The sequence below is a fragment of the Puma concolor genome, chromosome A1 (genome assembly GCF_028749965.1).
Source record: "Puma concolor isolate L17-30 chromosome A1, mPumCon1.1.hap2, whole genome shotgun sequence".
Lineage (NCBI taxonomy): Eukaryota > Metazoa > Chordata > Mammalia > Carnivora > Felidae > Puma > Puma concolor.
In genome coordinates, this window is record NC_141667.1 from 133,968,212 (window position 1) to 133,982,828 (window position 14,617).

Consider the following 14,617-nt stretch of genomic DNA (forward strand, 5'->3'; position numbering starts at 1 on the left):
TAAAGTTGTGGGTTGCAAAATTATACGATCCATTTTCTGTCTAAGAAAATATACTGGAGGGGCGCCTGGGTGGCTCAGTCGGTTAAGCGGCTGACTTTAGCTCAGGTCATGATCTCGCGGTCCGTGAGTTCGAGCCCCGCGTCGGGCTCTGTGCTGACGGCTCAGAGCCTGGAGCCTGCTTCAGATTCAGTGTCTCCCTCTCTCTGACCCTCCCCTGTTCATGCTCTGTCTCTCCCTGTCTCAAAAATAAACGTTAAAAAAAAAAAATTAAAAAAAAAAAAAAAAAAAAGAAAATATACTGGAAAACATAATCCTCTCCCAAAAAACAAAAGAAAGAAATTCAAAAAGAAAAAAGAAGAATTTAACAGTTTCACTTAAGTAGTTGACTTAATTATATCCCTAACAAAAAAAGCTCTGTTGATTTGTGTGCGTGGACACATCAGATCCATAGACATAATTATCTAACATTTGTGAAAACTTTGCTTATTCAAGAGGCTATGCGTATATGAATTTTGTTTTATTTTTCTTTCTTCTTCCTACATTTTCCTTTCATTGTGCTTTATATCTTATACTGGATGATGATGATATAATTTATACAGATGACCTCTCTCCCGTTTGTTCCTTTGTGTGTCCTTTGTTAAAGACACCACTACTCTTCACTGTTAATGTATCCCACTTTATAGCATTAAGAAAACTGGGGCGCCTGGCTGGCTCAGTCGGTTAAGGTGACTTTGGTTCAGGTCATGATCTCGTGGTTCGTGGGTTTGAGCCCCCGTCAGACTCTGTGCTGACAGCTCAGAGCCTGGAGCCTGCTTCCAATTCTGTATATCCTTCTCTCTGTCCCTCCCCCACTCACTCTCTGTCTCTGTCTCTCAAAATAATAAACATTTAAAAAAATTAAGAAGGGAAATACCAGCCCCCACTTTTGAGACAAATACTGCTTACAAGTAAAGAGGATTTTTAGTAACTAAGTAGTTCAACATATATCATATGTCCTGGTCTTAATTCATCAAGCATTACCCATACCTTTGGCACATCTCTATTGATTTTGGGTACAGCTCTATAAAAGGCAAATAAAATAATATTTTACTACCATTTTAGCCATTCCAACCTGAGTTCCTGGTCATAAACCAATGTTTCTACTACATAAAGCTCAAGTGGCCTTTCCTTAAACTATATCATTTAGTTTTTTAAGTAGAAATTCTTGACCAAACCTTTGCATGTTAATAAAGTAACCTGCGTGGTGGTTGGTTCCTTTAATCTGTGTTCTTCGTACATTTTAGAATACATCAGAGATTTAAAAAATTTATTTTACATATCCTAAAGTAAAGTAAGATTGTTTCTTAAAGTGAACCTTCCACTACTCAGATTGTCTGTTTCATAAAAATATACTCACACTGCTTATATTATTCAGAAACTTGCATTTAACTTCTAAAAATTATAATCATGAATTTGTACTTATTGTCTTAATATTTTTAATACCAACTTTTTCTTTCCCCTAAACGTTACTTTCAGCATTTTTCATTCAAGTATTGCACATGGTTTTCCTTACTATGATTACACTGAAATATCTTTAAATTAAGAAAACTATATTGGAATTAAGAGTCTAAATCCTATCATTCCTGGAGTACAACAATGAACTAGGTTATTGCATTACATATATTCCCTAAAGAATGATGATCTTAGAATGTTATTTATCTGTTTTGTTTCTTTTTTGAATAACAAATAAACACGTTGTATTCTACAGCACTCCACTGACCACTGAAAGTCTGCATGGGAGAAAATGAAAGTATATTTACACATTTAAAAACAGTGACACCAGAAATAAAACCACTGTTCGTCATGTCTTAGACTGGGTTACGGGCACACAGGTATGCTCAATTTCTGATCATTCACTGAGCTGTATCATTATAACTTGACCATTTTCCTCTACTTCAGTTTACTTGAATAAAAGGCTTTTTTAATCAAACACTGTGATGTCCTATACAATCTTCTCCCGAGCTTTCTTAGACCAAATTCCATAGCTCAATTTACTCACTTGGCTCCAGAGTCCAGGCATCTGATGAAAATGAAGCGCACTGGGTGTCTGATAAATGCTATAAAACCACAGTGCCTCAGCCTGTGATGAGCTGGAAAAGATGGCCCCAGTCTAAAGGGCACAGACACTACTCAGCTCCAAGGAATGGCTGCCATATGGGACTGTAGGTCTAATGTTGCCAGGTCTGGAAATTTGAATTTTTATGTCAAATTTATACTTTTTAATGTTGGCAACTGATTCAAATTTTTAAACACTACCAGCCAAACTAAATATGTCTTTGACCAAAGAGGCCTCCATAAAGAGCACCTCCCTGTGTAGGACCTCACTAAATGTGAGTCCAATTAAAATGTTTTTCATATTTTAATTGATACTGCTAGCACGCAGGGAAGCCCACATTCAAAATTCAGTCTGACTCCACACCATTTCTACTGTAAGATACTGGCTGTAAATATGTGCTTGTTGTTCATAATCCGAATCTCAGACCAACCTTATAACACAGGTATCATCCCCATTTTACTGATGAGAGATCAAAGGCCCAAAGAGAGCAGATAATGCAAAGTACAGAACAGTATGACTGAATTAGATAACCTGAATTTAAATCCTTCCTCCAACACGTACTATTTTCACAACTAAATTAAACTTAAATTAATTTCTCCATGCTTCAGTTTTCTCCCCTGTAAGATGGGTACTCTAATAGCCTTACCTCACAAAAATGTTCTGAGGTTATATATAAAGCATGTAGAAATGTCGTAGCACACAGTAAGTACTATGTAAATGTTGCTATTACTAATTATTATTGTTATTATCATCATCTGTAAAATGACAGCCTTGCTTGTTGAGTTTTAAGTGAACTATTAGGTAAAGTACTTAGACCTGTTCCTGAGACAGACTGTTCATTACATATTAACTGGGTGAACAGGTGAAGTTTCTTTCAAGTACATTACTTCAAACCATGCAGATTAATTGGCTTTTACTCTGTATAGGGTAATAACAAATACTATTATAGTTTGGAAGTATTTTAATTTGTACAAAGTGTTTTCTTCAGACATGTGAATAATGTATAGCTTTTGTAGTGTCATGATTATTGTCATGTTTATATTATTTGGAAATGTGTAGTGAAGTGAAACATGTGTCAAGTCTTAATGTCAATTTTAATAATGTAATAAGATTTTATTCAAAGTATCAGGAATAGTTACAATATTTAGAAGATACTCTTTAAATTTAGATGATCTTTACCACCTCTTTTTGTTTCCCTAATTTTTAGAACACCTGAGCCCCTCCCCCTAAAAAACCCAAAAGATATGCATGTAATTCAATAACTCAAATTACAAAGCTATATGCTAATATGTGGCATAGCCAGAATTTTTACTTACTTGTGACCCATTTCATGAGCAATTGTAAATGCAAGATTCAAGCCATTGTCTTCAGCAATAATACATTTTCTCTTTTCACTACACATTCCACTCAAATAAGCTATACCTAGAAGACACAAACATGAATTATCACATTTCAGATTCAAATGTAAACCTTTATGCTAGGAAGCAGTACAAAAAACGGAAAAATGAAATTTCTTACATTCAAATATGTCTATATTAAGCTGTGATATCTAGTCCTTATGAATGAAATTGTAAGAGAAATTGTGTATGTATTAGTCACTCAATAAACTCTTAACACTCTTCTCAATTTAATATCTCAGATTAAATTATTTCATCAATTGTGCAATTCTCAAAAAGGCATACTATAAGAATACATTTTGGAAATACCAGTTTTCATTGTCATGAATGGTCACAACTTGGAAAATATAAATTAAAAAGCAATGATTAAATTATTTTTCAATTCTTGTGAATAATGTAGTTGCAAAAAAAAAACCTAAAATAAAATAAATGACATATAGGACATTCTTGAACTCACATTTATATTCTGAGTTAATATATTTAAAAATTTTATTTTGTAAAATACAATTTTAACTAATACAACAAAAAAAAACTGTGATTGAATACTGAAAAGTATTTCCTCTGAAAATTTCTTGCCTTATAAGATGGCCCAACTGCAGAGTATAAGATAATGAAATATTATTTAAGCCAATAATTTCTGCAAGATAGTTGATCTTTTGGTTTGAATTCGCAGTAACACAGTATGTGAAATCATTGATACTCCTTCATCAAAGATTCATGTACCATTTTACTAATTAAGAAATACCTCTGAAGAAATATCCTTGAACACAAAGAACTATATAACCTTGCAAGTGTAAGTTTTAATGCATTTTTAAATAACAAAGTTTATTAAAATAATATCTAGTGTTATTGAATTATCTATATGCTCCAGAATCCTCCTATCTGTATAAAATACATCTAAGCTCATTATATGAAGAAATTAAGGCCCGGACAAGTGGAATGATTTGCCAAAGAACACATGAGTACTAAATATTATAAAATAAAGATTTGAAATGAACTTTGAATCCATATGCCAACTAACATTTAGTTTTTCCCGTTGATTATAATTTAGTGCAGAGTGGCCCCTAGTTGAAGATGGTTAGCTAACTACTTGAGACTTTTTTTCTGTCTTCAGAAACATAAAAAAATAGTGTTATGGAATGATTACATTTAACTAAAAGAATAAATCGCCTTGCCCATGCTTTGGAAAAACAGAAGGTTCATACAAGAACATGAACCGATTTAGTGGACCCATGCCCAAATTAAACAGAGGAGGATTTTATGAATGTGGTAGAACCCCACAGAGGCTCAAGTCTGAGACACACAGGTTTGACAGAGGCATTGCTTGGGGACTGAAAATGGAGATTAGATGAAAGTATGTCTGAAATCCTCAAGTACTCATTCAAACCTTCGAGTAGAATGTCAAGGCCTGGTATTCACTGGCCTATCAAGAAAATGAAGATACATTCTCTCAGCAAAATGCAGTATAAACATACTACTTTTAAAACATAACTACAGGAAGAAATAGCCAAGAGATTAAATACATAAAGATGAAATACATAAAGAAATACATAAATATCTATATATTTAGAAATATTTTATTAAAATATAAAATGTACAAATAGATGAAATTACTTCTTTTCTTAAAAAAAAGTTTATTTATTTATTTTGCAAGAGAAAGAGAGCACAGCAGAGGGGCAGAGAGACAGGGAGAGAATTCCAAACAGGCTCCGTGCTGTCAGCACAGAGCCTGACATGGGGCTCAGTCTCACCAGGTACGAAATCATGACCTCAGTGGAAACCAAAAGTTGGAGGCTTAACTGACTGAGCCACCCAGGTGCCCCGAAATTACTTCTTTATGAATGGATAGATGGATGAAGGGATGAATAGATAAGTGACAAGCCATACTACTTCATTTGGCTGATTAAAACAGCCAAGATCTGGTACAAAGGAAAGAAGAAGGTAGGGATAAACGCAGAGGGGCTAGGGAAGGGAGAAAAAAAGGAAGACAAAAACATAGTTGTTATCGAGCTCTACTAAATAACAAATCCAATACAAAACTTTAAGAAATGCTTGAAGGAACATAATGTGATTTTTAAGAGAGGTAAGTCAGGCACTTATTAATGCAACAAAATATGGAAAACAAACACAAGAGAGTAACTAAACTTGCATTATAGTTGAAGGGAAGAAGAAAGATAGAAGGAAGGAGTGAAGGAGGGAAGAAGTGTGAAAGAAAAGTAGCTCCTCTTAATAGGATATTTAAAATTCTCTTGAGCATTTAGAAATTTAAATAAATATATACTTCAAGACTAAATGTCCCACTAAAATACTAAATTAAGTTCATCTATAATTAGCATGTCAAAGACCACTGTGCGGTACAAATTTCCCTCAGGATGCCCATATATTTCGCCAAACCAAAATAAGCTCATCACCATACATAGATTAAAAGTCAGCTAACATAGGCTGTCATAATTTCATATATCTCTTTGCTGTATGGACCAGGACATAGCAAATTCAGTCACTTTAATAAATTTTACATCTCTTCTCCTATACTACTTGAAATATATTGTTCCCGCCAACAAGAGTACTGTTGCTTGTTTCCAATTCTTACCTCTTCCATATTATTTTTTTCTATTCTAGATTGATACATTTTTCCATATTTTGCTGTTACCTTACTACATTGGCTAGGATTTCCAATGTACTATTGAAATATGGGTGGTATCAAACACCTTGTTTTCCTGACGATATTAATAGGAATGTTTACAGTTTCACAATGGAGTATGATTGCTCGAGGACTTTATTTTTATTTTTGATGTTTATTTATTTTTGACAGAAAGAGAGACAAAGAATGAGCAGGGGAGGAACAGAGGGAGAGGGAGACAGAGAATGTGAAGCAGGCTACGGGCTCCTAGCTGTTAGCACAGAGCCCGATGTGGGGCTCGAACACACAAACCGGGAGATCATGGCCTAAGCCAAAGTAACGGACTGAGCCACCCAGGTGCCCCAGGAGGACTTTAATAGATACAGTTCATTAAGTTAAAGGAGTTATTTTTTGATATTCTTGTATGTCAAGTGAAAAAGGATGCAATGTTATGTGAGGTGTAGGTCAAAGGTAGATGGGAGTTAGATAGCATTTTTTTAAAAGAAACATAAGCTTGGAATAGTGAGAGAAACAGGAAATAGAACTGATTAAGTACTAGGGGAATACTTAATTCATGGGTCAGAAAACAGATGGTTCAGCTCAGGATGGAGAGCACAAACCTAGACTCTCACTAATATGCCCAAATGAATGATATCCAACCTAATGGTTGAAACACAGAAGAGTACTTACTTGAATTAAATTTGGGCTGGGATTTTTCAGAACAGGTTTAAAGGAAGGATGAAAATGTGTAACAGTTGGCAGTAAAATTGATGGGGAACGAAGGCAGAGAACTTGTAGCACTGGATAGGTGAAGAAGTAATGTCAAAGGAAAACAGATAATTTGGGAAAACAATACAGTTGTCCAGACAATGGAGTCAGCAATGAAGAAAAGGAACAGATATTCTCTGAAAAAGTACTAGAGATTGTGATAAGAGATTGAGATTTAGAGACTTAAGATTTCAGAGGTGAAATTCCATGATATGATTAACTACTGGCACAAGGGTAGAGAAAGGTAGCTGGCATCCAGATTGAGGGGAAATAATTATTAAGTAGTGTTGGGTGGACTGATGGTATAACGTGAAGTTGCACCTGAATGAACTCAAGAAGCAGAGAGAAAGATGGCCAAGATCCACACAAAATGGGGGAGACAATAAAGGAGAACAATCCATCACAGTGACAGTGACAGTGACGGTTAAGACGGTAAAGCTCAAGAGCTTCCATCACAACTGAAGAGTTTTTATATGAGGACAGGAGAGATTTTGACTTAGAAGCAGCAGCAGGAAGCAAGAGAAATGTTACAGGTATACAACGTTGGTATTTTCCTAGCACCAGACCTATGGATAGGGGAAGAATGTCTCTGGGGGCCCTAGATTCCTCACCAGGTTATGGGAAATCAATGACTACTGTGTAGTCATGAAAAAAATATGGTATTGAAAAGAATATAATTTATAATATAAAAGACATATATTTTATACCATAAAATATGAATTTACATACAATAAAACAGAATTTTAAAATGAGTACATATTGGCATAGAGGTATGATTACACCTAAGTATTAAAAAATGCAGACCACCACATTTTCACAAGAGAACAAAAAGACTACACAAATATGGGGGCACCTGGCTGGCTCAGAAGTAGAGCACGTGACTCTTGATCTCAGAGTCATGAGTTCAAGCCCCATGTTGAGCATAGAGCTTACTTAAAACAAAACAAATCAAAAAACTACATCAATATGCTAACTTGCTAATAGCAACTGTATTATATAACAAGAAATAATAAGTAACTTTTCTCCCTCTTGTCCAATTTTCCAAATCACGGGTTTATAATACTTTTACAATGAGAAGATTAAAAGACATAAATATGATAATCATGTCTATGAAATTTAAAGAGTAATTAACAGAATCTCTTATAGACCATGATGCAATTTAACAAATAAGATGATCCTATATTCCTATTCTCTTTTTACTTATGTGTACAGTTAGAATCTTCAACTAAGATTCTGATAAATTTAAATTTCATTGTCTTACATTTGGCCCACAAAGGAGATTTTCTTTAACTTGAAAGTTATGGAGAATAATTCTAACCATGACTAATTTAAATGACTTGCATTATTCTGTCTAAAAGCCTATGCTGTTCAGTTCCTTTCAAAAACTCATATGTTTCTTATTATAATAAGGGGTAGAGTTTAGAAAGAGAAAGGATTTAACACAGCTGTTATTTAAAGATAGATATAATACAGACTCTTTTTAAGGTACCCTTTTAATATAAAAGTTTGTACAAACAAAAAGGATACCAAAAATCTCTCTAATTTCCCACCTAAAAATGAATCAAGTCATGTGTGAGGACTGAACAGAATCTCTCATCTGAAAACAATACATACAATCCTGGAATGTAATATGATACCTCATCAAGATAATCATAGAGCCCTAAAACTCCACAGGAAGCGTGTTACAATAGTGGACTAATCAGGAAATCGGTTTTTGAAAAATGTTTATTTATTTTGAGAGAGAGAGAGAGAAAGAGCATGAGTGGGGGAGGGGCAGAGAGAGGGGGAGAGAATTCCAAGCAGGCTTCGCACTGTCGGTTCAGAGTCCAAAGCTGGGCTCCAACTCAAAGACCCTGAGATCATCACCTGAGCTGAAACTAAGAGTTGGATTCTCAACCAATGGAGCCACCCAGGTGCCCCAGGAAATCAGTTTTTATGATGTCAGATAGATGTATACTAACAAAAGTAAGTTCTCCAGCTCCACTGGTATTGCCTTTAAGCACCAACTAGACTACCTAGTTCAAAATCTTGTCTCTCCTGGCACAAAATCGTTCACAGTTCTAGGAAAGATATTTGTTCTAGGATTGTACCTTATGAGAAAAGTTATTCACCTAGGAGTCCTACTATTATTTGAGGCCTAATAGAACAAGGAAAAAAAATGAATACATGCTGAGCATACTTTCAGGAGCATGAGCCACAAAATAAATACTCATTTTAAAATGTGATCATTAAAATCTAAAGGTATCTGAGGAGAGAGGGAAGATGGCGGCGTAGGAGGACGCTGGGCTCACCGCGCGTCCTGCTGATCACTTAGATTCCACCTACACCTGCCTAAATAACCCAGAAAACCACCAGAGGATTAGCAGAACGGAGTCGCCGGAGCCAAGCGCAGACGAGAGGCCCACGGAAGAGGGTAGGAAGGGCGGCGAGGCGGTGCGCGCTCCACGGACTGGCGGGAGGGAGCTGGGGCGGAGGGGCGGCTCGCCGGCCAAGCAGAGCCCCCGAGTCTGGCTTGCAAAAAGCGGAGGGGCCTGACGGACTGTGTTCCGACAGCAAGCACGACTTAGCGTCTGGGAGGTCATAAGTTAACAGCTCTGCTCAGAAAGCGGGAAGGCTGGAGGACAAAGGGAAGGAGATCTGCTGAGGCCCCGGACGACAGAGCTCAGTTTGGTGGGGAACAAAGGCGCTCGCCAGCGCCATCTCCCCCGCCCATCCCCCAGCCAAAATCCCAAAGAGAACCAGTTCCTGCCAGGGAACTTGCTTGCTCCGCGCGCAAACACCCAACTCTGCGCTTCTGCGGAGCCAAACCTCCGGCAGCGGATCGGACTCCCTCCTGCTGCCACAGGGCCCCTCCTGAAGAGGATCACCTAAGGAGAAGCAAGCTAAGCCTGCCCCTCCTGCCCCTGTGCACCTTGCCTACCCACCCCAGCTAAGACGCCAGATCCCCAGCATCACAAGCCTGGCAGTCTGCAAGTAGCCCAGACAGGCCACCCCACCCCACAGTGAATCCCGCCCATAGGAGAGGGGAAGAGAAGGCACGCACCAGTCTGACTGTGGACACAGCGGTGGGCTGGGGGCAGACATCAGGTCTGACTGCGGCTCCGCCCACGAACTCCAGTTATACACCACAGCACAGGGGAAGTGCCCTGCAGGTCCTCACCACGCCAGGGACTATCCAAAATGACCAAGCGGAAGAATTCCCCTCAGAAGAATCTCCAGGAAATAACAACAGCTAATGAGCTGATCAAAAAGGATTTAAATAATATAACAGAAAGTGAATTTAGAATAATAGTCATAAAATTAATCGCTGGGCTTGAAAACAGTATAGCAGACAGCAGAGAATCTCTTGCTACAGAGATCAAGGGGCTAAGGAACAGTCACGAGGAGCTGAAAAACGCTTTAAACGAAATGCATAACAAAATGGAAACCACCACAGCTCGGATTGAAGAGGCAGAGGAGAGAATAGGTGAACTAGAAGATAAAGTTATGGAAAAAGAGGAAGCTGAGAAAAAGAGAGATAAAAAAATCCAGGAGTACGAGGGGAAAATTAGAGAACTAAGTGATACACTAAAAAGAAATAATATACGCATTATTGGTATCCCAGAGGAGGAAGAGAGAGGGAAAGGTGCTGAAGGGGTACTTGAAGAAATAATAGCTGAGAACTTCCCTGAACTGGGGAAGGAAAAAGGCATTGAAATCCAAGAGGCACAGAGAACTCCCTTCAGACGTAACTTGAATCGATCTTCTGCACGACATATCATAGTGAAACTGGCAAAATACAAGGATAAAGAGAAAATTCTGAAAGCAGCAAGGGGTAAACGTGCCCTCACATATAAAGGGAGACCTATAAGACTCGTGACTGATCTCTCTTTTGAAACTTGGCAGGCCAGAAAGAATTGGCACGAGATTTTCAGTGTGCTAGACAGAAAAAATATGCAGCCGAGAATCCTTTATCCAGCAAGTCTGTCATTTAGAATCGAAGGAGAGATAAAGGTCTTCCCAAACAAACAAAAACTGAAGGAATTTGTCACCACTAAACCGGCCCTACAAGAGATCCTAAGGGGGACCCTGTGAGACAAAGTACCAGAGACATCACTACAAGCATAAAACATACAGACATCACAATGACTCTAAACCCATACCTTTCTATAATAACACTGAATGTAAATGGATTAAATGCGCCAACCAAAAGACATAGGGTATCAGAATGGATAAAAAAACAAGACCCATCTATTTGCTGTCTACAAGAGACTCATTTTAGACCTGAGGACACCTTTAGATTGAGAGTGAGGGGATGGAGATCTATTTATCATGCTACTGGAAGCCAAAAGAAAGCTGGAGTAGCCATCCTTATATCAGACAAACTAGACTTTAAATTAAAGGCTGTAACAAGAGATGAAGAAGGACATTATATAATAGTGACAGGGTCTATCCATCAGGAAGAGCTAACAATTATAAATGTCTATGCACCGAATACCGGAGCGCCCAAATATATAAAACAATTACTCATAAACATAAGCAACCTTATTGATAAGAATGTGGTAATTGCAGGGGACTTTAACACCCCACTTACAGAAATGGATAGATCAACTAGACACACGGTCAATAAAGAAACAAGGGCCCTGAATGAGACATTGGATCAGATGGACTTGACAGATATATTTAGAACTCTGCATCCCAAAGCAACAGAATATACTTTCTTCTCGAGTGCACATGGAACATTCTCCAAGATAGATCATATACTGGGTCACAAAACAGCCCTTCATAAGTTTACAAGAATTGAAATCATACCATGCATACTTTCAGACCACAATGCTATGAAGCTTGAAATCAACCACAGAAAAAAGTCTGGAAAACCTCCCAAAGCATGGAGGTTAAAGAACACCCTACTAACGAATGAGTGGGTCAACCAGGCAATTCGAGAAGAAATTAAAAAATATATGGAAACAAACGAAAATGAAAATACAACAATCCAAACGCTTTGGGATGCAGCGAAGGCAGTCCTGAGAGGAAAATACATTGCAATCCAGGCCTATCTCAAGAAACAAGAAAAATCCCAAATACAAAATCTAACAGCACACCTAAAGGAAATAGAAGCAGAACAGCAAAGGCAGCCTAAACCCAGCAGAAGAAGAGAAATAATAAAGATCAGAGCAGAAATAAACAATATAGAATCTAAAAAAACTGTAGAGCAGATCAACGAAACCAAGAGTTGGTTTTTTGAAAAAATAAACAAAATTGACAAACCTCTAGCCAGGCTTCTCAAAAAGAAAAGGGAGATGACCCAAATAAATAAAATCATGAATGAAAATGGAATTATTACAACCAATCCCTCAGAGATACAAACAATTATCAGGGAATACTATGAAAAATTATATGCCAACAAATTGGACAACCTGGAAGAAATGGACAAATTCCTGAACACCCACACTCTTCCAAAACTCAATCAGGAGGAAATAGAAAGCTTGAACAGACCCATCACCAGCGAAGAAATTGAATCGGTTATCAAAAATCTCCCAACAAATAAGAGTCCAGGACCAGATGGCTTCCCAGGGGAGTTCTACCAGACGTTTAAAGCAGAGATAATACCTATCCTTCTCAAGCTATTCCAAGAAATAGAAAGGGAAGGAAAACTTCCAGACTCATTCTATGAAGCCAGTATTACTTTGATTCCTAAACCAGACAGAGACCCAGTAAAAAAAGAGAACTACAGGCCAATATCCCTGATGAATATGGATGCAAAAATTCTCAATAAGATACTAGCAAATCGAATTCAACGGCATATAAAAAGAATTATTCACCATGATCAAGTGGGATTCATTCCTGGGATGCAGGGCTGGTTCAACATTCGCAAATCAATCAACGTGATACATCACATTAACAAAAAAAAGGAGAAAAACCATATGATCCTGTCAATCGATGCAGAAAAGGCCTTCGACAAAATCCAGCACCCTTTCTTAATAAAAACTCTTGAGAAAGTCGGGATAGAAGGAACATACTTAAAGATCATAAAAGCCATTTATGAAAAGCCCACAGCTAACATCATCCTCAACGGGGAAAAACTGAGAGCTTTTTCCCTGAGATCAGGAACACGACAGGGATGCCCACTCTCACCGCTGTTATTTAACATAGTGCTGGAAGTTCTAGCAACAGCAATCAGACAACAAAAGGAAATCAAAGGCGTCAAAATTGGCAAAGATGAAGTCAAGCTTTCGCTCTTTGCAGATGACATGATATTATACATGGAAAATCCGATAGACTCCACCAAAAGTCTGCTAGAACTGATACATGAATTCAGCAAAGTTGCAGGATACAAAATCAATGTACAGAAATCAGTCGCATTCTTATACACTAACAATGAAGCAACAGAAAGACAAATAAAGAAACTGATCCCATTCACAATTGCACCAAGAAGCATAAAATACCTAGGAATAAATCTAACCAAAGATGTAAAGGATCTGTATGCTGAAAACTATAGAAAGCTTATGAAGGTAATTGAAGAAGATTTAAAGAAATGGAAAGACATTCCCTGCTCATGGATTGGAAGAATAAATATTATCAAAATGTCAATACTACCCAAAGCTATCTACACATTCAATGCAATCCCAATCAAAATTGCACCAGCATTCTTCTCGAAACTAGAACAAGCAATCCTAAAATTCATATGGAACCACAAAAGGCCCCGAATAGCCAAAGTAATTTTGAAGAAGAAGACCAAAGCAGGAGGCATCACAATCCCAGACTTTAGCCTCTACTACAAAGCTGTCATCATCAAGACAGCATGGTATTGGCAGAAAAACAGACACATAGACCAATGGAATAGAATAGAAACCCCAGAACTAGACCCACAAACGTATGGTCAACTCATCTTTGACAAAGCAGGAAAGAACATCCAATGGAAAAAAGAGAGTCTCTTTAACAAATGGTGCTGGGAGAACTGGACAGCAACATGCAGAAGGTTGAAACTAGACCACTTTCTCACACCATTCACAAAAATAAACTCAAAATGGATAAAGGACCTGAATGTGAGACAGGAAACCATCAAAACCTTAGAGGAGAAAGCAGGAAAAGACCTCTCTGACCTCAGCCGTAGCAATCTCTTACTCGACACATCCCCAAAGGCAAGGGAATTAAAAGCAAAAGTGAATTGCTGGGACCTTATGAAGATAAAAAGCTTCTGTACAGCAAAGGAAACAACCAACAAAACTAAAAGGCAACCAACGGAATGGGAAAAGATATTTGCAAATGACATATCGGACAAAGGGCTAGTATCCAAAATCTATAAAGAGCTCACCAAACTCCACACCCGAAAAGCAAATAACCCAGTGAAGAAATGGGCAGAAAACATGAATAGACACTTCTCTAAAGAAGACATCCGGATGGCCAACAGGCACATGAAAAGATGTTCAGCGTCGCTCCTTATCAGGGAAATACAAATCAAAACCACACTCAGGTATCACCTCACGCCAGTCAGAGTGGCCAAAATGAACAAATCAGGAGACTATAGATGCTGGAGAGGATGTGGAGAAACGGGAACCCTCTTGCACTGTTGGTGGGAATGCAAATTGGTGCAGCCGCTCTGGAAAGCAGTGTGGAGGTTCCTCAGAAAATTAAAAATAGACCTACCCTATGACCCAGCAATAGCACTGCTAGGAATTTATCCAAGGGACACAGGAGTACTGATGCATAGGGGCACTTGTACCCCAATGTTCATAGCAGCACTCTCAACAATAGCCA

At 37.9% G+C, this 14,617-nt stretch overlaps 1 protein-coding gene across 2 annotated transcripts in view; it reads right to left on the minus strand.

Annotated features, from left to right (window-relative positions):
* The window catches only part of ADAMTS19 (ADAM metallopeptidase with thrombospondin type 1 motif 19), a 247,466-nt gene that overhangs the window by 127,341 nt on the left and 105,508 nt on the right, over nucleotides 1-14,617 (minus strand). For both annotated transcript variants that reach the window (XR_015250415.1, XM_086704877.1), the window contains exon 8: nucleotides 3,412-3,517. Coding sequence is in view for 1 of the 2 variants with exons in the window: in XM_086704877.1 (XP_086561003.1) it covers nucleotides 3,412-3,517 (106 nt within the window). In the remaining variant the exon portion in view is untranslated. The remainder of the gene's footprint in view (nucleotides 1-3,411; nucleotides 3,518-14,617) is intronic.